The sequence below is a fragment of the Acanthisitta chloris genome, unplaced genomic scaffold, assembly GCF_000695815.1.
Source record: "Acanthisitta chloris isolate BGI_N310 unplaced genomic scaffold, ASM69581v1 scaffold5843, whole genome shotgun sequence".
Lineage (NCBI taxonomy): Eukaryota > Metazoa > Chordata > Aves > Passeriformes > Acanthisittidae > Acanthisitta > Acanthisitta chloris.
In genome coordinates, this window is record NW_008664219.1 from 57,097 (window position 1) to 82,100 (window position 25,004).

The following is a 25,004-nucleotide window of genomic DNA, read 5'->3' on the forward strand; positions in this document are numbered from 1 at the left end:
TTGTAAGGCAGGCAGTGTTCAATTTTGCTATCCTACTGGGACTGACGTGGGGAGAAAAAGGATTCCCTGTAGTCCAGAAAGTATATACAGAAAATACTGTTGTGAGAATCCAAACAGAGAAATTTGGTGTTTTGTTTGTTGTGAGCATTTAGGAGGACACAAACATGCAACACGTATCAAGCATGCTCCAGCCTGTTCTCACTAGAAATACTTAACACTCCATCAGGAAACACTTAATGCTATAAAACAGGATGTTTCTGATCACCAAAAACGCTGGACAAGGATTAGAGTTTTACTCCTCAAACTTGTTTGCTGTCTCTGCACTCACACTTGGAAACTCATATCCTCACACATTCCCAAAGAAGTCAAAAAAGAGGCACTGAAAGAGCACAAGGATCTGTCAAAGAGGATCAGACTGTAAGACAAACCTTCATTTTGTGGCTATTTGCAGGATTCACATGGATAATGCAAACTCAGAATAGGAGTAGCGTGGGCTGATCTTGCTGAACTTCTGCCATTTTAAGGTAGAAATCTGAAGTGCTGAGCAGACCCAGCCTGGCCCTGCAGTGCTCACACTGCCTTTGCCTGCCCTCCAACCTGTTAAAACTGCAAAACAGCTACATCCTAAGCATCCAGAGGGCCAGAATTCATAATGGTCCCTGCTAGCACTGACTTATGAATCTATGAAAGTTTTGGCAACGTCAAGAATGTTATCAAAAGTAAGCTGTCTGAAAAAATAGGAATCACAGTAATTAAACAAGAAACCATCGATGTAAAATGTCTTACAAATGTAACATATTTGTAAACTTCTTCTGCATTTCCTAACGTGGGTCCTAGCAGTAGAATACTGAACTTGAGGCCGTGGTTGGAAATGTTATTTATGCTTGGCAAGTTTGTACACATGGAATGTTTTGTTTTGGAACACTCTGGTGAAGTGCACGGTGTAAGAAGGAAGGTTTTTCTTGATTTCCTCGCAGAAGCGAGGATACAGCGAAGGTTTCAGATCAGGTTCATTCTCTCCCACACCATCCATGATCTGCAATGAAATGGAACATGTGTCTTTAGCCAATTCACAGTTACAGGCAATGGCAGGAAGTGAAAAACCACCTTGACAATGCATTCAGAGGGTCAGGCTGGCCAGGTTTGTTAAGAGGATGAAACAAGTGGGGGGAAAAAAACAGCTTTAAAGCAGTAAGACTTACAGTATGGTTTGCCAGGGGTCCAGCCCTGCTTCGGCCTGTGCAGGCTGCTCTGCCCCACAGCAGTCCCAGAGAACTCCCCTGACACAGAGCAGTAACACAGCTCTGAAGTGATTTACCCTCTGGAAGGGAACACTCTTAGTGTACTGCTAACCTGAAGCTTGTCAGGAAGTGATTACTTCCTCTGCTCAGGCTAAATTCCTCCTTTTGCTCCTCTCAAATACCACTGAAAACAAGCAGTGTTCGATTTGGCCACACTGGGAATATCCACTAGGTTTTCCTTCCCACAGTGCAGATACCCTGAGCTCCCTCGAATCCCAGCTGTGTTTCAGACAGAAGTCAAGCCAGATGTAGTTTCTTTCCAGCCTTGTCCCTAGCACTCACGTGGCCGTTGGCTCTGTCGAGCAGGTCTCGCAGGCGGCAGCCTCGGCTGTGCCTCCTCTCGTAGCAGATGCTGTCCTCCAGGATCACATAGTCTGTGCCAAACGACCTCAGGATGCTGTGCACCTCCTCAGGAGCTCTCTTGGCATAGATCTGATAGATCTAGAGAAGAAGAAAACCAGCCCTAAGCCACATGGCATTACGATTTCTTTCCTTGCTCTTTCACAACTCTTTTCTCCTGAGCTGGAGAAAGAGCTGAGATTCAGAAACCATGTGACCTGAACTAAATATTATAAAAACAACATATAAATTGTTCAGTAGCCACTTGGAGGTTCTGTGTTACATGGCAATGTCCTGCTGCTGACCACACAACACTGGATGGTGCTGTCAGCCTGAGAGTGTCTGTGTTACAGGACAGCTGGAACAGCCTCCCCAGCATTGTGTGAGTCTCTTGGGGTGGGTTCTATGGAAAATGCTATTGCTGGGAACTGAAGGGAGTATCAGGCAGATCAGGGAATGCTCCATGTGGGTTTAACAGCCAACTGGGCACCAGGATCTACTGGTGCCAACAGTAAATCCTGGGCCTGTATCTGACAGTGAATTAGCTCCAGGAGTATAACAGGTGATGCCATTTGCAATGTGCTATTAGAGAGGACACTTATTTTCTGGAGTGGAGCCACTGATGTGGGCAAGAACTAGCGGAAACAATCCGAATGCTCTTACCTGTTTTGTTCTCTCTCTCAGATTCTTATCCTCGTAGTGGGGATGGTTCGTTAAGGTCCGTCCAGTGCACAGTTTGACTCCTGCTAGTAGCTGCATGCTCCCAGCAAACACTGCTGTGTTTGGAGTGTTTGACCTAAACAAATGGTGAGAAGTCTGAGGAGGTCTCTGTAGGGGCATTTTTGCAATGTTTGTGACAGATCAGAAGGAAAAAAAAGACAGCAAAAAATATTTTTCTGCCTCTCCTCTATTCAGGGAGCAAACTGTTGTTACTTAGCAGCCTCAGTCTCTCAGGATTGTTTAGATACTCATAATGAAAACCTGACTCTTGCTCACCTTCCCCCCAACAACTTTACAGTCTAAAATACATGTCAGGACACAAGAGAAGTGCAGAGCAGAAAGAAAAGGAAGAACACCAAGAAATACATTCCTGTAATCAGCCCAATTCCAACTGGCCATAGGTGCCCTGATGCTTTCTGGGGCTCAGTAGGCACATACCCATGGGAAGGTCTGTGAAGACCAAACCAACAGAAAGCAACACATTAAACTGAGTAAGATGAGACCAGAATGTGCACAGCTGCCCAACATCCCAGTGCCATGCACCTTGGGCACCTGCAGTGCTCCAGGGAGTGGGACACTTTGGGCTGCATCTCAGGGAGCCTCTGGGAACTGCAGCTCTGTGTCTGTCATTCCTAAGCTCCATGATCAGCTTGAAAATGTTGAGAGACAAGGATTAAATTTGACTTTCAGGAGATTATGCTTAGCAAATGACTTAATAACTACAAACCCTTCCTACAAATTCTTGCACTGGCACATTAATCTCATCTAGGAAGGCCAGAGATAGCAATTTTAATAGCCAGTTTAACTTCCCTGATAGACTAGTTCTTCAGCACTCTATAAAACCAGTTTCATTTTAAAGCCTGAAAATATTTAATCTCTTCATTTTTTTTCTTCAAATATTCAAAGCCACAAGTGTCATGAAGTAAATGTTTCATTAAAGGAAATTAATTCCTCTCAGAATTCAGCACTAGGACATGCAATGGCCCTGACAGGCTGTCAGCCAGGACTCATCCCAACCTGCAGGAGAGCTGAGTCTTTGGGCTGAGCTGCAGAGGACATGGGCTGGACTCAGAGGGACTTTAGCATCTTTCTGTTTATGCCTCGGCCAGGCAACTCCTAGTGTGATAAGTCAGTTTCTGTGTTTGTTCAAGATTAGTTCCAGTTTCAAAGCCTCTGCAGTGCTTATCTCCTGACATGGCCTTACCAAGGCAATCCTGTACCTCTGACTCCAATTTTGCAATTATAATGGGCTCTTTAGCAGACTCAGACTTTCCTAAACACACTGACCTTCCTCCCTCCCAGCAAGTACCCAAGGCAAAATCACAAGAAAACAAGCAAACAAAAAAACCCAACCAAACCAGCCTGCAGCCTCTTATCTTTAAAGGGAAGCTAAAGGAAGTGGTGATAGTGCCCCTTTTCCATAAATCCCTGGGAAAAATGTGTGTCAAAAATGTAGACTCATAGAATCTCCTGAGTTACAAGGGACCCACAGGGATCATCAAGTCCAACTCCTGCCCTGCACATAACATCCCCAACACTCCACCCTGTGCTGAGAGCACTGGCTGAACACTCCCTGAGCTCTGTCACCTTGGGGCTGTGACACTGCCCTGGGAGCTGTTCAGTGCCCAAACACCTCTGGGGGAACAACCTCCTCCAGCTATCCAGCCTAACCCTGCCCTGACACAACCTCATGCTTTTCTCTGGTCCTGTCCCAGAGAGCAGAGCTCAGAGCTGCCTCTGCACTGCCCCTGGGAAGGAGCTACAGACCCTGATGAGGTGTCCAGATGTTTGCCCAAGACAGATTTACATGACTGAAGTCCTAGAAAATGACACTCCTTCAGCCACATCACTGTCCATATTTTACTGGGGCCAGCTCAGATGTTCCCAGACCAACAGGTGCTGCTACTGGTGCTACTGGAGGCTCTTTCCCCGTGCCCTGCTGGCAGTGCCAGGAGCTCAAGCCTGGCACTGGATTCTGGTGCCTTGGGCAGACAGCTGGAAGGCAGGAGGTGACCCTGGGGAGGTGACACAGAGCCCAGGCAGTGTCTGCCCTGCCCAGTCCCATCCCAGGGGTGGCTGCCCCTGAGCATTCTCTCCCGGAGAGCTGTGGACACTGAGGCATATTTCCCAGGGCTGGGATGATTTCTGCATCCCATGAAGCTCTTTCCCCACGCCCCTGCCCGTGCCAGGCACTAAGCAGGGTGCTCTGTACCCAGGGCACCTCGTGTGCTGCAAACCACTGAATGACACTTCTCTATTACAGAAAAACGAAGCAATTTTTACAACTGTCTGTGCAAATGATGTATAAAATGAAAGGATAATTTGTTTTCATAGCTCCCTGCCCAGCTCCATACCACGCTGCCCAACCTGCCAACAATTTATTCTCTAGGAAATGTCACTAAATAATGACAAGGACTTACAGGTCAAACTGATTTACATCGTATAATTTAAATGCCATTCCAAGCAGACCTGATGGCATTTTGAACAAATAATCTCATTTATTTCTGAAGCTCTAAGCTTTCAACAAGTTAATTACAGCTGAACTAATGGGTAAACCAAGCACTATATTATATTGCAGGAAGCTTTTCTTTACCTTTCACTTAAGAATTTAGAGTATTACATTAATACTAAAGAATAACTCATTAAAAATACAAGGGTTTTGCAGGAAGCACCCTGAAAGTGGTGGTAATTCTTTCTCTTAAACTGCTAGAGAATCATTGTGAGCTGGTTTTAAGGAAGCACTAAGGAAGAAATGTCCAACACTGCAATTACAGGTTACATCATTAGAAACAAAAGGTTATTTCTATTACAAGTCCTCCAGAGCTGAACCTGCAGTTGTATCTCAGAGCCATAAAATCTGACTAGTCTCAGACTATTCCTTTCCTAGTGCCTGAGTGTGAGATGAACCTACAAAGCCAAAGGATTTGAGAGAAGGAGATTCTGAGGAATTCTCAAATATGCCACGATAAAGTTTTCTTTTTCTTTAAAAGAAAACCTTTTTATTTGCAGAATTCTCTATTAAACATCACAGGTTTAGCTGCAGATGATAGGCAGAAAAGCATATTCAGTCACACTGTCATGGCTCTTTTTTTCCCCTCTGGTTTGGAAAGACTGAAAATCGCAAAAATGGAAAACGATAGCCAGAAAGAGAGAGCAACAAGATGTGTTTTTCTTAGTCCCAGCCTCAACTTATGCATGCAGGTTTTGCTCACATAAAGGAGTGTACCTACACAGTTGTATAAACCTAGTTTTCAGGCAGTTCATGCCTGAATTTTACTCACAAATCAGTTAATGACAAGAATTTAAGAACAATAAGTTTAAAAAAAAAAGAAGAAAGTGTAATATTGCCTTTAAAGTCTGGAATATGTGTTAAATTCGGTGTGATTATCCTTGAAAATTAGGCATGTAAGCAATAGAGTTAGCATTTATAGTTGGCTTGGAATTACAATATAGCCATTAATATAAATGACTCTAGATTGCTAAATGAAAAAACCACCACTGAAACATGGGTGTTTATTTGCATAACCTTGGAGCTTTTTGGACACTTGTGGGGTTTCCAGTGTCAGACAAGTTTGCTGCTTGTGCCCCACAGCTGGTTCAAGTACAGCTGACACACAGCTATGCTCTGCAAATCTCAGCCTCAGGCCACTTTTCCACTGTTCTGGCTGTTGTCTGAGACTTCTAAGTTTTTCTGTAAGTTTTGGCAACTGCTTAGGAAATATTCCGTGATTCTAGACAGATTTCCCCTTTAAAGGCAGAAGACATTGCTTCTTGAACACTTACCAGAAGTGAATAGAGCAGGGAAGTTCACGCTATTGATTTGCTCATTCTACTGATATTTCTTCCCCATCTCACAAATGAGAATGTTGCTCCTGTTGTCTTAGGGAGAAAGACCAAAACTAAGAATTTCAATGTACCTCCCAGCTGGGAACAGAGCTGTGATCTATCCCTGTGGCATTGGCAGGACCTTCTTGACAATTGTTTTTCAAAAAAGCTAAGAAAATGCAGTGGTGGGGAGGGAAAAGCAGGAGACTGGGATGTGCAGGGTCACTGTGAAAAAACCGTGCTCTGCAGTTGTACAGGTATAAACCAGTGTATCTCCTGAAAATGCTATGGAAATTTTAGTAAGGGGAAGAGTAAGAAATACATCTGCAGACACATCACAGTGGACAGACCCTTATCCAGACTGTATATTGGGACAAGTTAATTTGCATTTAGAGCTAAGCAGACAGAAGGTTTTCTTGTTATGGAAAGATTGCAAGACAGATGAGTTACTCCTAATTCACTGCTGCACATGACACATTAGAGCTTTTCACACTGAGTTTAAATAGTGAGTGATTAGTTCCTGACACCAGCTTTGACAGGTCATTAACTACAGCACAACTATCAACTGTTAGTATAGCAAAAGATTTTTCTTACACATCAAAACTTAAGAAAATCTGTCCCACTTTGAGAAACTTACCATCAACTTTGTTGACTGGTATTTAAAGCACAGAAAATTAACTCTTCTTTACAGGAATAATATTTCTAAACACAGTAAATTCTAAGTAAAAAAATTTCCCTCTGTAATTGTCTGTCATGACTTAAACTGAAGAGATGTCAAGCACTAGTTTAGCATTCTCAGCACTAAGAACATATGAAAAACTATTCTCATTGGAGCCAGTCAAATCCAGCTCATGGCTGGGAATAACTCCACATGCATATTTCATGTGTAAATCTATATATAACTCTCTATATTGCACACAGGAGGCCTGAACTATCAGACATTCACCATCTTTTAATAAAACAGTAGTGCTAAATGGAACTGTCTGGTAAACATTAGTCACAAAAACGTGTCAATAAGGCTGCAAAGATTCTAAATGATGCAAAAAACCATGGGCTGCTTTCCAAACAAGTCAGCGAAGGCTGATGTGTTTTACTTCTAAATTACTCCCTCTAGGTTATGGATTAAAGAAATGCAGCACTATGGAGTGTAACTCTGCTGCTGTGGGTAGAACAGACTGGGTGACTGGTTCCACTGGAGTTCACTGTGTATGGAAACACAACACAGGGCTCCAAGGCAATACTTCAAACACTTCAGGGTTAAATGTTGCCTGTTCAGATTTACTTTCAGAATGTTTTCCTCCAGAACATGAAACTGATTTTCTTTTGAAAAATATTCTTTGCTAGAGTTCCAAATGAATACAAGTCCCAGGAATCTCCCTGAAAGCTTTTAGTGGTTTCTGGATGTTACTCCAGAGAACATCCTACCTGGCCTGTTTGCTTAGCATCTTCCAGCCAAAAACACCTTCCTATGCTCTGTGAGAAGTGATGAGGTGACAGACTTTGCACCTATGCTCAGCTGTTGCAAGTTCAGTTACAGTTCAGAACACATGTTGGGATTAACTCCAACAAGTATAAGCAGTTTAGATTGTTTTCAAGTTCAAACAGACTGCAGAGCACACATTTTCCAGCCCTACCTCTGTGCACCCAAGCTTTTTATGATTACAAAGTGGAGAAGGGCACCAGGCTGAGGGGAAACAAAATGCTTTCACTGCTAAGGTCTGTTGATGTGGAGGTAGCTATAATATGACGAAGGGAGCTCCAGACTCCAAACAGAGTGAGCTGGTTCCTGGAGCACAGGGCACACAGCAGCCTGAGAGAGCCAGAGCAGCCTGGGGGCTCTGCACAGAGCTCTCTCCACAGCTGCTAACATCCTAACCTCCTGATAACCCACTCATCCTCACTCTCCACGGGTCACTGGGGTGCACTGGTGAGCTGTGACAAATAAGGAGAACACTATAACTAAGAACATTAGATCTACACAAATAGCATTTAACTTATATAGAGAAAAAATCCTCTTACTTAATCCAGTTCATCAGCTCCACAGTGTCTGGGTCATAGAATTCTCTCAGCTCTGATAGTTCATCCATTATTCCTGGCCAGAACTACAATGGAAACAAAATAGAACAAACTGAAGACAGAATGAACAAAAGTTCTGGATGCTGAAACAGATTATTTCCTCTTAGCTGGGAACTGATCTTGTCCAATTCATGGATGAGCTGCAAGACACAGTGTATCTGCTCTTCCTGTGGAGGACAGGTGGCTGTCACTGCAGGGTGAACAGTCTCAGAGTTTAGCTCTGCAGCTCCTGCTAGATGAGCAGCAGGAACTGCTCACTGTAGTCAGCCTGAGAACAGCTTTTCTCAGCTGCACATCTCACCAGAGGTTTCCAGGACTCCAGCAGTTAAGATTGGTTTCTCTCTCAGAATCTGTGGATGACTAAAAGTTGTCACCAAATGTGACTGTTGTGCCTTGTACCTAACTTCACGAGTGAAACATTCCAGTTCTCTGGGCTGTAGGATGAATGTCAGTGTTTTAAGTTCTTTCTCTGCAGACCAAGCTTTAAGAAAGGAACAGGAGCAAGAGGCATCATGTAACAGTTCAATCCATAACAGCCAAGCCATTAAATACTGTCAGTGTTTGGTAGAGGAGGAAAGACCTCAGGAATTAACACTGAGTTTGGAAAGGCAGTTTAAAACTAAATAAAGGCAGGAAATCTGTATCTGAAGTAAAGATCATTAAATGTGCTGTGGATGCCACTAATGATATTTCAGAAGTTTGAATTAATAGAGCTACTGAAGGGAAAAAGAAAAGTGTGACTGAACAGCAACAACCAAGAGACTATCAGGGGGGACAATATTCCAAAATTCACTGCAGACAAAGAATACATAAATCAAATCTGGAGGAGAGAAAAAAGGATTGAAACCGATTCTGAAAAGCTTAACCATTCCCCCTCAAAAAAGCTAAGGGAACAAAGATTTATTGAGGGTTTCTTATTGTGTAAGCTCATGAATACTCAAGGACAAAAGGGAGCAATTAAGGGAGATAATGACAGATTGCTCTGCATCAGTCTTTACTACACAGGATGTTATGGTGAAACCTATTCCAAACTTGCTTCCTTTAGATAATAAGGATTGCTGGCTTGAAAACTGAAATGCTACAGGAAAAAGTATAAGAAACCCCACCTGACTGTCTAAAAAGCCATAAATCATCCAATTTACATAATACTCATACAAGAGTTCAGAAGGAATTTCAATGTGGAGCTGCTGAGCTACCTAGCAAAATTGTTCCACTGAACCTGGAAGTATGTGGGAGGACTGGGGAGCAGGAGATACAACTGTGCCAATTAAGACACTTAGGAGTTTAACTGTTCACTTAATACATTTGTTTAAGTAAGTGTTTGAGTGCTGGTAAATTGAGTAACATCTAAGAGATGCCTATGGTGGCACCACAACCCCACAGTTCTGGAAGTACAGCAGAGGTGTAATAGATGTATTCCTGCTCTCCACAAGCTCTCTCAAGAGACTGGTAAATGAGCAGTTGAGAAATGAGACTGTAGAGTTTGATCATGAATCAAAATTACCTCTCTGCATTACTGAACTACCCTGGATAGCTAAACATCCTGAGAGCTTGGAGTCCTCCAGGCTGGAGACAGAATGAAATGGGCTCTGTTTTTCTTCCAGATCCCCTGAACCTGCTCTGCAGCCTCCTGAGGATCTAAGACACTGAGTGCTGGGACTGGACTCATCCACGGAGGTTCTCCAAGTCACAGTGTCACACCGCTGCAATTTCTGAGTGAGAACAAGCTGTTGTCACTGGAGGAAAGTTTTGGGAGTGAGACTTGCTACTACTGAATTGAAAAAGAGAATGCTGAGGTAGAAAAACTCTCAGGTAGTGCTACATTTGATTAGGACAGCCAACAGAAAACTGAGGAACCTCAGGAGTTCCAAATACAACACAACAACAATGACAAAATTGATAAAAAGTAAAGCATACAAAAATATGGACCAATAGCACTGACACAACAACTTTGCCTTGTAGATGAAGTATATGTCAGATTGAGAAAAAGTGTACTGTGGTGTGAGGAATGGATGGAAAGAAGAGGGGGAGCACATCAGGGATGTAACAAACTGCTCAGAACAGAGGGGGGTATGAACAAGAGGCTTCCAACTCTGGGCTTGCAGTGCACTTTATGAACAGGCACTGCTCCTGATATACATAGTGAGGCTTCTATCATTTCTCTACAGACTGTCAGGCTTACAGGCTTTAGGTCTGAAGGGTAAATACACACAGCACACAGAGGGAGCTGCTCAGTACAGCCAAAGACAGCTCAGATCACAGGTGTAGGTTGCATTATGTGCTACAATAAATGTACAACTTTGGAGCAAAAGGACTTGGCCATGAGGAAGGTAAAAATGTGCTTGAAGAAATGATATGACTGCATAGTTTACTAGCAAAGAGAAAGCAAGATCATGTGGCAATCCCAGGGACTGGAATGCTGAAGCTCAGGAGCTAACTTTAAGTACCAACAATTTGTTTAGGAGTGACTGACACAAACACAAACTGATGAGTATCACTGTGAAGTTAAATACAATGAATGCAGAAACAGCTGAAATCTACCTATGAAGTGTATGAAGTGAAACATAAAAATACTTAGCACTGCATGATACACGTGCTGTGTTACCTGCAGCACAACTGAAGGATGCAGGGAAATATTTCAGCACTGTCACTTGATCTAAAAGGTGTTTGCACTACGTTAATGCAGAACATGTGTACACAGAAATGTCTCACAGGTCTCAAAACATGCTGCACCTGAAATCTGAGGGATAGCCAGTATTGTAGCTGTGTCTGTAGCAATAAATTATCATCCAAGTGAGGTATCTGGGACTGCAGCAACCACATGCCTCAAAAGAGGCTTCCATTAGCTTATTTGGGATTAGGTTAATAATCCCATAAAACTCCTATTTTGAGGAACAGCACTACAGAACAGTTCTTCTGACAAACACAGCCATAACAGGGAATCAAACACAAAGTTCCCCTACTGCTAATTCAAGAAAACTAGTCATGATGACCAGTTAGTCTTGTGGTGTACACGAAACTGCTCCTGCAATCCAAGCAGTCACAGCCTGGAAACAGCTAAATTCTCATCTGGACAGCAGAAAGACAATTAAGTCTCTGTTAGGAAAACTACTTGCACTGTGGGTTTGTTTGTAAGATTTTAGAGAGAATATACAAACATATTCTCACAGAAGCAATAGATACTGCCTGGATCTCTGTGGGAGTTTTTATTCTGACCATTGCAGGGAAGCTGGGAAAAGTTTTATCCACCTGTAAGTTCTCACAAACTCTTAGAGCTTTGCAGAAAAAAAGAACTGACTTAGGGCAAAAAAAAAAAACACTGAGAGGAGATAAAATTCTCATTCCCACTTTGAAAAATAGTATTTTAATGTCAATAAAAATATTTCCTCTCCTTAGAACACAAAAATTATGCTTTTCAGGCAGACTGAGCACAACTAGTGACTGACCTAAGGCCTATGAAATCAGTGATTTCTGTTGACTTCAGAACTGAACCTGACAGGATTTAGGGACTTCACACCTGCTCATGAAGAGTGGGAAGGAAATTATTCCTAGTTATCTGTCACATTAGCCTGTCAGTGTGTCCTGCTCTTGGTATCCCCATGGCAAAAGCAATGGCATTATTTTGTTTCTGGGACAGACAGAAGGTACCTGACCATGGAACAGTTCTGTTCAGATGAGGCACAGCAGTATAGAATGTTGTGGTTATTTCTGCTGCTACAGTGAATCATTGCACAGTTCAACAATCTGCATATTATCTGCTGCTTAGCTGAGACCACAACAGGCAACTCCCATTTCCATAAAATTCTGCCTTTCTGTAACACCTGCAGATTTCACACACAACCAGACAAACATTTGTGTCTACAAACAACTACTTTGCGTGAGATGAGCCCAACTGGTTCTTTATGTGCAGTGTCACATGCAGTAAGGTACTTGCACTTCAGGCAGACTGTGCCCATTTTCAAATTCAGTTACAGATAAAGCAACATCCTTTATGTGCAAAGGAAAATTCCATGCAACTTAAAAAAATGCCAAAACATTGAGAAAAAGATTTCTTACCTTATATGAAATGTACAGCAATGTCATTATTGGTATCGAATACTTAATCACCTGTGTCTAAGACAAACCACAAAAAAATTGCTTATTCTGATGACACTTTTGTTTGAATAGACTTCATTTTTAAAGTATTGATATCTGATTATTTATTGTGTAGCTGAATTTAGAGTTTGAATTGTAAGACCACTTTCTGATTTTGTTTGCAAGTAAAACCCTAATCACAGACCCATCACAAATGGTTTCTATCTACATATATAAATTTATATCCTACACAGCAGGAAACACTGTCATTCTGTGTAACTGACTGCAGAGGTCTGCTCAGCTGCTGATTTCTTCACACGGTGACTTTTTTAGTAAAATTTGGGCTATTTCTCCATCTCTATTGCCATCTAGTGTGTTCAAACGGGATTGTTTCACACAAAAACCACTGGAAAATAGACTTTACTCCCTAAATTTAGACCCAGTTTAAGAGAACTACAAACAACATTTAACTCTGAGCCCTGATTTGGTTTAGATATGGACAAACCCCATTGCTGAAATGCTGTAAGTCCAGTGCTAACCCTCTGGGATGTGTAGATGTGGAGACACTTCAGGATAAGCTTCCAAACTTCTGTACTGCACAGGCCAAAAGATGCAAACACACACATGTGGGATGTCCAGAGGTACTTCATTCTGCAAGAACACAAACAAGCTCTCCATGACCATCTAGAGCTCTGCTGAGCAGTTCGTGTCTGGGGCTTGGACTTTCAGGGCTCTGAAATAACTGAGCACAAGACTGACTTTACTATGTGCTCTTGAGAACATCTCTGTTCCCAAACTTCCAAGCAGGATTTTGAAAAATGCTTCAGTCTGCAAGCAGAAACACACCAGGGGGAGAGAGAAGGTTCATGATCCTATCAGTTTGTGGTCAGCATATTTTACATGCTTATAAAAATGTACTCTACCATCTAAACTAGCCCTTGGTAGAACATAAACACAGTACCTCATTGTGCTCAGTGCCAGACATCCAAACAGAACTGTGTGCACTAAGCTGTAAGCAGCATCAGGCTTCAGTGTTACTGTGCACTCTTCCATCTTTTCCATTGACTGGACTTGATTTGAGCCACTAATTAAAGACATAAACAGTGTTGTATTAAGTTCTATAACAGATTTCATATAGTTATCTGTATTTTAAAAAGCACTGAGTCCTTCTGATGCCAGAAAGCAACACTACTGCTACCAGCCCACAGTCTTCTGTTGCATTAGATAATTTAGCCTGATATCATCCACTAGATGCAGCATCAGGAATTTCTCTTCATGTCCAGGTTTCTGGAAATGCAATGGGTTTGAATGAGCTGCATAAGAAGGAGATAAAACTATGTACAGAAAGGCAAGCTTGGGTTCCTGCTTGAAGCAGCTACTCCCATGGGCTTCACAGGGCTTCTGATGAGAGTGAAAAATCTGTGTTTTCTGAGTTTGTGCTGGTATGTCTTGATGCTACTAAAAGGATAGACTGGAACTAAATTTAGAGAAAATGAAGCCTGAAAGGACTAGTTATAGCCAAGGTGGCTACTCTGGTGAATGTATGTGGAGGGCCCACCCAAAAAAAAAAAAAAGCAACTGGTTAAATGTGTAGGGTTTTCCCCTGTTTTTTTAGGGTGGGGATAAGTGAGATAACTGGAGAGTTAAAAATTAGGGTGGTGTTTGGGATTACACTTATGACTACAGAAAATAAGACATCCTGCAGCTTCCTCACACTGTGTGGAGAGCAATCCTGGTGCTGCTGTGTCCAGCTGAGGGAGAAACAACTGATAACCTGAACTCCCTGAAAATTGTACTTTACCTGAGGTTCCGAAAGGCAACAATTACAGCTGCTACTGCCAGGAGGAAGAGAACAAAGATGTAGATGTAAAAAAGTAATGTATCTGAGAGCCTTGAAAAAGTATTTAATGGCAGCAAACCAAAAGCTTCTTCACAAAGATACAGGTTAGCATCAAAATCTCTAAAGGAAAAACAAAAGAATAAACCTTGTCATCAGGTATTTCATAACTTGATGTCCAAAAGGATCAAAGTTTCCCTTTTTTCCCCCATGAAATTTTAAAGTCACAGTTGTGCAGATTATTATAAGGAAAAATATAACACAAACACAAGGTAAAAATCTGCGATTTATCACACCACTTGTAAGTGAGAACAACCTGCAGTCTGCAGTTAATGAACTCAAACAAACAAACAAAAAAAAAGGCAAAATTGCAGCTAAACCATACCTGGTTGCCCCAAATCCAAATTTTGCTTTCAGGAATTTGAATATATGTTCATCTGACTCAAGAGTAAGAATTTTCTACAAAGCAGGGAAAAAGAAAGGAAATGATAAGTATCAAAAATGTCACAGAGTAAACAGGATTTTTCATGCTTTAAATGGAACTCTGTGCAGCAGGAGCAGCTCTCACACACCATGCTATGACCTCTATTTCTGCAACAACTTTTCAATCTCAGCTGCATTCATTACAAAACCAGCACAGGGAAAAGCTTTGCAATGCTCAGCAGCATCAGAATGCACTATCCACCTCCCCTGCTGTGAAATTACAGGGGAACTTCAAGTTAATTCCAATACATGGTCTTAATTTATGAAGTTTCAAAATCCATGCATCAAAAAGATTAGCAAAATTATCTTTCATTTCTAAAATGAAACCTCTGAAATGCAGTGAAATCTCACTGCAATTTTATTTAACGTTACTATCGATGGTTAACAAAGAGCTTATAATGTAGTATGTTTTGTAACTTTCTAGATTAGAAATTATTTGCTTACCTTGATGAATTTATTTATGAGGAGAGTCAAACACAAAACTAACAGCACATGGAGGAGAAGTTTCCCAAGCCTGTTAAGCAAGCCACCCTTTTTTAAGTTTTTCTAGAAGGAAGAAAATATTAGCATTTCAGTACTTCTTGTGTTTATTTGGAACGAAAAGCATCACAGGTTATTTGAAACCTCTGATCTGCTAGCCCTGATCAGGATCAAACTTGTCCTAGGGTCATGTGAGCAAAAATGTATAGAGAACCAAGTATACAGATGTATTCCTTGCACAAAACTGAAGGGACAGCACGACAACAGCTCCTCAGGCTGCTGAGCTGGCAGAGGTTTGGAACAGCCAAAGAGCTTCCCCTGGCAGGGCCCTTTGCATCCACGGAGCTTACTCCCCTCACTTCACTCACATCCTGTGCCTTTTGAAACCCCTACTCATTGGGCCTTCCACCTAAACACAGCAAAGCTGTCTTCTGGTCTAACTGTCACCCGTGGGATTCGGAGTGGCTGTTCAGCTCAAAGCTCCAGAGCCAGAGGAACTGCTCATGGGCACCTGGAACAGGCACAGACATTGCCTGTCTCTGAAAAACACAGTCCTGATCACAGGTGGTGGGAAGGGACAGACAACAGGAGTGTCCCTGCAGTTCACATGTTCTGGCTAGAGGCTGTTCAATGCCAGCATCAGACAGGAGAGAACTGCAGACCCTGATCTCTGAAAGGACAGATTGCAGGACCTGAATTCCACACGTTCCCAGTTCTCCCTGAGTACATGCTGGAGGCAGATCCATAACTCCAAGCCAAGTAAAGTCCGTTGATGCAGTTTGTGCTGCAGGATCCAAACTGCAACTTGCACCACCATAAATGGGAACAGAAAACAGAATTATGGTGTCTGTGCTCGGCTATGCACCGATGGTTATGGTGCAATTGCACTCACTATTTGATCAGACAATATTTTTGTTGCTTTGCACTAATTCCTCTCCTTAGTAAGCGAAAATTATAATGCATATAAATTACTCATTTATCTTTATATGTGTATATATCACAGTCTTTATTTACTACTACAAAAACATTTTGGCACCTACCTGGATTGTTCTTGCTATCAAGACAGAAGCATTAAAACTTATAAGCAATGATCCAAGAATCATAGAGTTAAAGAACTGCAGGACACAGACCAGCAGCAATGCAGAAAGCTGAATGACATAGAGCCACGTAACCTGGAACAACAACGAGATTTGTATGTCTACAAAACTTTACAGTCAGAGCTGGTTTTCTTTGGATATGTTTTATAATTTATTTTAACATCTGTTAGTTAAAGAAGAAAACAAGTATCATCTTGCACTAAATAATTACATTTAAAGCAATTACTATATCCCTTTAGTATTGATGTCCTGAACTAGTTAGGCTAAGTTTTATGCCCATTTTATACCTCAGGAAGGTAATCCTGTAATAAAGCAGAGAAGTTAAATAATTTCAGGGTAAGGAAATTATTAATTACTTAACATACTTTAGAAAATGTTTTGCATTTTCTTTAGTCAAAGAAGTGTTTCTGCAGCCTCTCTGGTGTCTCTGTGATGAAAGAGATAGGGCACAGTGAAGTTCAGCTATCAAATCTCATCTGACTTCTCTAATTTTTTACAGATAGTTCAATACATCCTCTTTGAGCTACGCTGAACTATTACCAATGTTCGGCTGATTTTCTGATACCAAATGCACCAAAACACACATTTCACCTGGCACGAAGATCAGACTTGTATGAAAACAGTGGCATGAGTCAGTACCAAACAGCCCAACAAACTCCAGGAGCTTTCAGTGGCAGATGTTGGGGATTCATAGGAATCCCAGTGGGGTGGTGAGTCTGTTCCAAGCAGTTCAGGGTGAAGCTGGTCATGTGCCAACTTTAGGGTAGCTGATTACTCACCCTAACTGCTTCCTTCAGCTCACATTTGTCGATACAGCAAAGAATTTGGGAGCTTAAATAAACCACGTTTACTTGCTGCATAGCCACAGTACTAGTTTTCATTCTAATTAATGCACTCAGTAAAGTCCAAGTCTGCTTCAAATTTAAAGTGAACTGACATGAATTACTCTTCATGCTACCCTAACCTTTGTGAAAGTTAGAACCTTTTTCAACCAGCGAAAGCTTTTATGAGGGTTAATCACCTTGGAAGAATTTCACAGCGAATGTTAATGTTTTCGTCTTCCACGGTGCATTTCTGTTTTCTAAGACTGACTGTAAGTGATCCCTAATCTTCTTAGTAATGCCTGTTTTACTTTTTGACTTCTCCAGTTCAGCAACACAGCAGTGACAGTGCTGTGATTTTGTGGTGCATTTCAGTGTAGGCAAGAAAACTGCTTCTCCTGAGCATCCTGTGTGTCTGCTCCATCCCCTCTGCGGCCCTTGCAAACAGGGGTGCACAGTACTTGAGGCAAAATCCCTACACTGTTATGACTTCAGCTTAGACAAAGATTTCTTGGGGTATTTTTTTTTTGTCCTGCCAACTTCAAGAGGCTCTGCTTCAGCTCTGGTATTAGGTCAGCTGTTATGATGGTCTTTAAACGTGTCAAATAGTGTCTAAACAGAAGTAGACAAAAATTACAGAAAGTGAAACAATCAGCTTAAAAAAACACCAGAACTGGTGTTGTTTTGATTATCCATTTTCACACTTGCAGTGTATACACTGTGAGTACTTAAAAGCACAAAGCACAGTGTACAATCTGTATCACTCTGGGCATCCAGGCCACTGTTAGTAAATACCTCCCAGTCACCTTCCTGAGGGTAGAGAAAAAAACCTCCTGGTTATTCCAAACCTGAAGTTACCTTTGCTGTGGGCAGCAGGTCAAAGCAGTCCAGTATGAACAGTGCCAGTGCCTGTATCAGCATCATAAACTGGTTAAACTGCCACGTCAGGCTGAAGAGAAACGTTGCTAGGAATACAGCCAAAAGGGTCAGTCTCTGGAACGAGGGAACAAAGTGTTATTTAACTTCAGTTTCCTTCATTAAAACACAACCAATCCAGCAAAAATAAACCCCAACAAACCCAACCAAACCCCATCTTCATTTGGTTAATTTGGAATATACTTTTAAAACATTAAGTAGAGTTTTCTAACTGCAACAACTGCTCGGAGGATAATGAACATCTTAGTTAAGAACTCTTGATTTGTGCCTGTCTTTTATCACTGTAGTACCACTTGCAAGAAAACAGTGAGATCTCACATAGTTCCAGCCCTAGATGAACATGCAGTATGTGATTTACTGTGCTGTAAATAGCAGTTACTTGGTCAAATTGAGGAGTAATTAGGAACTGTTTGTCAAAGAAACTGTATCACCCATCTGCTTTTATCCTTGAAGACCAGGAGAGTTTTCTGATGCTAATTTTACTGTGCCACACTTGTCAGAAATACTCACTTCTTGAACAGGCTGCAGATGAGTCCTGAGCAGGTATGTGATAGCTGCTACCTGAACAGCAAAGAATGGCAGTGCCCAGTTTTCTCTCAAGGGAATGGTGAACTCCACCCTTGTGGTATCTACTCTGTACAAAACAAAGAGTCCCAAATGTAAACCAGAGCAAACAGCAGCTTGGTGACAGAGCTTGCAGTCATAGACATCTCTGTGGTATTTGAACCACTCAGTTTTACAAGTGGAGGCTCTACACGAGCTCCAGCAGCACACCTGGCCCTGAAACAGCCATTGTGAAGGTTCTGCAGGTTATCCATTGTTTCTGTGGCTCAAATGTTGTACTTTAACTTCACTTACTGTCAAAAAGATAGACCATGGACTAAATCTTACTCATGATGCACAGTTTGGGTCATTTAAAAGTGAAAAAAACCACTCCCAAAATCCAACACACCACAGGTAATTTTACTTCATTTTTTGGTTTCCAAATGTCCATATAAAACAGGTATCAGTTTCTTCACTATGACTCCAATGCACTGAATTTGAACACAGCTAAACTGGTTATGAGCTTCTGGTCATGTTCTGAAGCAAGTGATGGAAGTTAGTAAAAGTTCCCCAAAGGGCACTCATTTACCAAACCTGAATTAAAAGTTGAAAACAAGATATAATTCCCTAATAAGTAAGTGTTGCTTACTTTCCTTCCTAGCAAATATATTCTCTACACATCTGAGAAATGCTGAATGAAAGAAGGGTCTAAGTGCAGTTACTCAGCAGCCTCACATGTACTTCATCTGGAGGGAAAGGCTTTATCCAAACCAGTTTCATGTACTCTGTTTGTGTAAAGGATAACAAGCTCTCACTGGTCAGGAACTCTTAGAGAGATGCACACAACAAATTTGCTCCAATACTCTGTAAAAGGAAAAGATGACCTCAATACTGTGCACTGCACGTGTTTCCTAACTGCTTTCATATTTGGAGAAGAGTTCTGCCACTCCTGTTTTCATCTCCAAATTGAGCATTCTTCAAGTGATAGTGCACTGGAACAGCTCCATTACCATTTTTTTTCTCTGAGGCTTAGTGCAGGAGAGGTCTACAGGAATAAGGGCCAAGCTGAACTGCTGAGCTGGGGCTGTTGAAGGAATCCCTGGAGGTTGGGTGTGGGGCAGTGAGGGCAGGGCACACGTGCACATCTCTTTAGCACCTAAGAGATCCTAGGCTGGAGAAGACAGGGTACATCACCTGGAGGTGCAGACACATCTGAGAGACATAGTCCACTTTCAGAGACCAGTGTAAACCAAAATTTTCTATTCAAACTTCATGAAGCTTTCAAAACCCAGTCTGAAATGTCAGCTCATTTCTGATTGTTTTCTAATTCTTTTGTGTCATTTAAAGTTCTTGTCCCATTTTCTGGCTAATCAGAGAGGTGTCATTGCCTCATTTTCTCTCCAACTAATCACACAGTTAAAGGTTCCATGCCTTACCTTTGCAATGAGGTACAATTTTAGGAAGACTGAAGTTTACTCTCACTTACCTGTTTGTAATATACCAGCAAGCTGCCAGCAACCCTGAGAGCCATGTCCCACTAAGCAGCCAGCTCGTTACATACAGAGCAATGACATACACTGCCTGAAGTCCAAACAAAGTGTAGATATAAAAATAAACAGGCTCTAGGTATTGCTGTAAAACACAAGAATACTGATGTTGACATTAAAACACTCGTGGGGGGGTGATACTTAGCATGAATTAGGTTTTGCTTTAACAGATTAAAAAGGTGTCAGGAATATTTCTCATTGGCAAATAACTACAAAGGGAGCTATGAGTCACTGTGCAATCTTCATAACGCACTTACGGTCTAAAGCCAGAAATAAATGCCTACCTGAATTGGAAGAATCCTATACAGAATGCTGAGAAACACCTCCTGGTAAACATTCATTCTCTCAAGTATGTTAATTGTCCTCACAGATTCAGTTTTATTGTCATATACTAAACCATGTAAACCTTAATGATAAAGAGAAATTGAAATAGGAGATTGTCATTTTTCCCCCTCCATCTTCATTCGAACAGTGAATAACTTTCAAAGGTATTTTAGGATCTCTCATCAGAAACTGCAAACTTTGAGTCAACGATTCAGAACACATTACCTCTGAATCAACATGACCTTCTGAGGTCTTCAGCTTCCCTGCTTCAACTGTGACTCAGAGTGCTAATTCAAGTACTATATATTTAGTAGTGCATAAAACATTTATTTTTATACTTCCATCCCTAGCATGGAATCTGTGCTACATCCTGCACCCTAAGAACTGGCCTTGGCACTACTTTGATCACAGGTGAGGTTAATACTGACAAATGTGTAGCATAAGCCAAATTGCTAGGGAGCAATAGTTAAGTATCTAGAAAACATGGGACTGTCACAGAAAGTCCCATCACTGTATGTGATTTCCTTGGAAGCTGCTCATTCTGTCACTAACTGTCCAGGCACACAGCAAAAAAAAAAAAAAAAAAGCCCCTTCCCACAAAATGCTCACAGTGCAAATTAAACAAGAGAAGAATAAAAATGCAAGTAATATACTGCATAAACCAGCAAGGCTGAAAACATTAAGTTGTCCCTCAAGTGGTTGCCTTCCTCAGGGTGTGAAGATGTGGCACAGAAACCAAGGGATCCTTATCAAAGTGGTTATTTCTAACAGTGGCTCCCTGGCACAGGAACAGAATAGATCTGTCTCCAGTAAAATGTTACCCTATCTTTCTGATATAGTATTCCTTATTCTCAATTCTATTTGAAAAAAACCACACCCCAAATCTAAAACCAGCAGCTGGAAACATGAAGCAAAACTTACTGTACAGTTCACAATACCTTGCTGTATGGAGGCAGCCTGAATCATCTCCTTGTAGTAGGAGTAATAAAGTCCACATTCAGTTCTGAAGGAAATTTCTCTTTCCACTTCCTGCAAGTGAACGTTTGATAGTGAATTCCCTTTCCATTGGCTTTCACAATCACACCAAGCTGCCTTCAACTCAAATTCTTGCTGCACCAGGGAAATGGACCTTGAGGTTTGGGATTTGGGTGTTCTATGCAACTTAGTTCAACTAAAGGTAAAACACATGGAGAGTGCTCAGGCACTGGAATGTGCTGCCCAGGGAGGTGGTGGATTCCCCATCCCTGGAGGTTTTCAAGCTGAGACTGGATGTGGCACTTAGTGCCAGGGACCAGTGACCACGGGAGGGTTGGACTTATGATCCTGGAGGTCTTTTCCAACCTGGTTGATTCTATGATTAGGGTGAGAGACAAATGGCTGAGGTGTAAATGACTCTGGCAACTGGGGAAATGCATATGCCTTTTGTGATTCTGATATGCTGCTGTAAAGACTTTGGATATTTTACTACTTTTCTGCAACATTAAGTGTTTAGCTAGGCACAGTGGCCAACAGTTGGGTTTAAAGCTGCTTATGCTTGCTCCATGCACTGAACCTTTTCTTCCAGATCAGTTATCCCTCAGTGTTCCATGGCTTTGCCAGCTTGTGGCTCAATTAATTCAGTGTGCTATACTGGGACTATAATGCCAGGAATATTTTGGCTGGCAGGGAATGGAGCTGCCCACTGGTCAGTGCTGGTTCCAGCAGGAAGGCAGTGGTCACCTCTCTCATTCTTAGCTTATGGGTTACAGGAGAAGTGACTGCTTGGCTTTAGTCTAGGAGAACCTGTGATTTTGCATTTAAAAACTGTTTACACTAGGTGCACTTCAGACTAGGCCTCTTTGCTGGCTGACAGGGCAGCAGATGAAGTCCAGGGAGATATCAAAGCTCTTTGCTTTGGAATTCGCTTCCTTTTGTTAGCTCATTAGTTGTGAAGACCTAATGAAATTTAACAAATCCACAGCCTTGGGCAAACACATTTACACAAAGTAAGGCTGCATGAACAGCCAAGCTGAAGAGAAGTAATAGGCTTCTTACACAAAACTGTTCTATTATTAGTAATCTCTTTAGTAGTTGATATAAAAACATCCCAGCAAATACATCTCATAAGCAGTAAGAGGTTAATATCTGGTTAGAAGAGGTTTATACTGAGATCTGAAAACCCAGTGAGTTCCTGTATGTGCTGTATGCAAGTCATTAAGAAATTTGCATGAGATTTCTAAAAATAATCTTATTAATTCATCTTTCTATACAAAAGAACATCACTAATTAACAGAATGTTACCGGTTTTGGAGAAGTTTTGAATGCCATTTTGCTTAATGCAACACTGCAAAGAACCCCAAGACTCATCTCTCTTATACAGTCCCATCTCTTCTGATGGGACAGAATCAATACTATTTCAGAGCTAACATAAAGCTAGATGAAAAATCCTGTTCCTCTCTCCTTACTGCCCAGTACAGACTCTTATCTCAAAACATGTGTTTTATTGAAGTCAACTGTTGACAAACCAATATTAGTTCTGGTCTGAGAAAACTCAACAGATAAAACCACAGCTGATTCAATCTAAGCTCACAATTAAACTCTGCAGCTGCTCTGCAGCACACAAATCATTATCTTACCAACAGAAGGAACTGACATTGGCACTAAATACTAAAAGCCACACTAAGCAAAATGAGTGTTGGATTTTGAACAGGCTTTAGTTTCGAATTCATCAGCACTGAAAAGTTTCCTAACACCAAAAAGTGGCTGACTGTAAGTGCTCATAAAAATAAAAAAGGAATGTTAACATTTGGAATTTATTAAGGGGGAGAGAGGAGTCACAGAGGGGGATCTAATTAGCAAAAATGCATTCAAACATGATTAATTTGTAATCCTGGCACCAGCTGCATTCAGCCAAATGCTGTACTTTATGAGACAAACACGAGTGAGTTTTACATCTGTTTCATGCTAAGATAACATCTGTTTTATTCACTCGCAATACTTTTCCAGTTCTATAGCAATTTATACTTTTCCTACTACTCCATGTCAATGAAAACATACAGACTTGTGGGTAAGCATTGTAAGAGCACATGCCTGTCTGTCTTTATGTTCAGTTTGTGAGTTTTAGCCAGAGAAGTTATCCCTGTCCCAAGGGAAAAACAGAACTGTCCTCCAGGATACACAGAGTTGCACATTATTTCAATTTATGCAATTGTATCCTAATAATATTAAGCATTCACAACAAAAGACAAAGGACTTTCTCCTAAGGGCAGTGCAAAATTCTAGAGTTTAGGCTTCTTCAGGCTCTTTAAGCAAGTGATTCAGAATGCTGAGTGAGCAGCCACATGAGTGAGTTTTTCTATAAATAAAGAGTGTAAGTAAAGCTCCAATTACTCTTCTTTTTTTGGACATAGCTAAAACAAAATTTGTGCAATTGAAACTATTCAATTTAAGATCAGGAAGGTTTGGAAATGTCTAAATTCTACAGGTGGCAACTCAACACCCAGAGCTGCTGTGGTGGAGAACCAGGTCCGTGGCAAACACACTTAATCCTTGGACATGTTCTCCTGGCTGGTTAACCCAGGCCCATCTGTCAGGATGGCACAGTTCCCACTCAGACCAGACTTGTGATCCAGAGTAGAAGTACCCACAACAACTCATCAGGGACTTCTGTGGAAAAGTACGACCAAAGCTCTGGGCTGGAGACCTCCTCGTCGTGCCGTAAGCACTGACTTTGTGCTGCCCATTTCCCACCTTTTCTCACAGCATCACAGAATGGTTTGGGCTGCAAGGGACCTTGAAGGGCATCTGGTTGTGACTTCCTGCCCTGGGCAGGGACACCTCCCTCTAGACCAAACCCCATCCAACCTGCCCCTGAGCACTGCCGGGGATGGAGCAGCCACAGCTGCTCTGGACAACCACCTTTGCTTTGTATTCAGAATGTAAAAAGGGGAAACATAAGCACATCAGAGACTAAATCCCAGGATTCTCATCCTGCATGTCTGAGAGATTTACATTTTTATGTTTTTATTCCTGACTTCTTGCAAGCAGCCACTTTATTATGGGAAAATTCAATAGCAGTAGTCTTAAGTGCTTACCCAGGAGGGGTGAGTGCTCTGAAATGTACCTGTCAGTGCTACAGGATTCATTTGTTCTTTGGCTTTGGCTCATTCCTGTTCAAAGTTTTGACACAGTTTGCATTTGAACAAATAATGCCACAGCTGATGATGGCAGAGGTGGCCCAAATTTTGCTACTTTCATAGCAGATTCTGTTCCCAAGAGAGACTATAGTGGAGGAGCAGTCACTAAACTGCTGCTGAAAACAACTGAAAACAGACTTAGCCTTTTTCTATGTTTTATGCCAGAACATTTTCAGAAAACTGAGACAGGATTTTTGGATAAGAAAGCTGTTCTGACTTTCACCATGGCAAACAGAAATCTTTGTTGGTTTCATGTATAGGAGAAGGGATGCAAACTTTTCAAAACTGGTCAGGGTAAGCGATGGTAACCTCCTGTGAGCACTGCTGAAGGGCACACAAACAGCTGCTCTGTGACTCTCTCCAGGAGGCTTGACATAAAATACTGAAAGAAAAAGCAATGTGTACCTCCCTCATAGCATAAACCGC

The 25,004-nt window shown here is 41.6% G+C and overlaps 1 protein-coding gene across 1 annotated transcript in view; it reads right to left on the reverse strand.

Annotated features, from left to right (window-relative positions):
• Window positions 1-874: 874 nt before the first annotated feature.
• Window positions 875-25,004, reverse strand: part of DPY19L3 (dpy-19-like 3 (C. elegans)) — a 27,590-nt gene continuing 3,460 nt past the window's right edge. The window contains exons 3-18 of the mRNA XM_009071247.1: window positions 21,342-21,432; window positions 20,364-20,485; window positions 20,019-20,164; window positions 18,500-18,623; window positions 17,912-18,046; window positions 16,176-16,307; window positions 15,100-15,201; window positions 14,558-14,631; window positions 14,137-14,295; window positions 13,297-13,419; window positions 12,875-12,986; window positions 12,318-12,374; window positions 8,205-8,287; window positions 2,304-2,436; window positions 1,584-1,742; window positions 875-1,036 (exon numbers count right to left, since the gene is read on the reverse strand). Coding sequence (XP_009069495.1) covers window positions 875-1,036; window positions 1,584-1,742; window positions 2,304-2,436; window positions 8,205-8,287; window positions 12,318-12,374; window positions 12,875-12,986; window positions 13,297-13,419; window positions 14,137-14,295; window positions 14,558-14,631; window positions 15,100-15,201; window positions 16,176-16,307; window positions 17,912-18,046; window positions 18,500-18,623; window positions 20,019-20,164; window positions 20,364-20,485; window positions 21,342-21,432 — 1,914 coding nt within the window. The remainder of the gene's footprint in view (window positions 1,037-1,583; window positions 1,743-2,303; window positions 2,437-8,204; window positions 8,288-12,317; window positions 12,375-12,874; window positions 12,987-13,296; window positions 13,420-14,136; window positions 14,296-14,557; window positions 14,632-15,099; window positions 15,202-16,175; window positions 16,308-17,911; window positions 18,047-18,499; window positions 18,624-20,018; window positions 20,165-20,363; window positions 20,486-21,341; window positions 21,433-25,004) is intronic.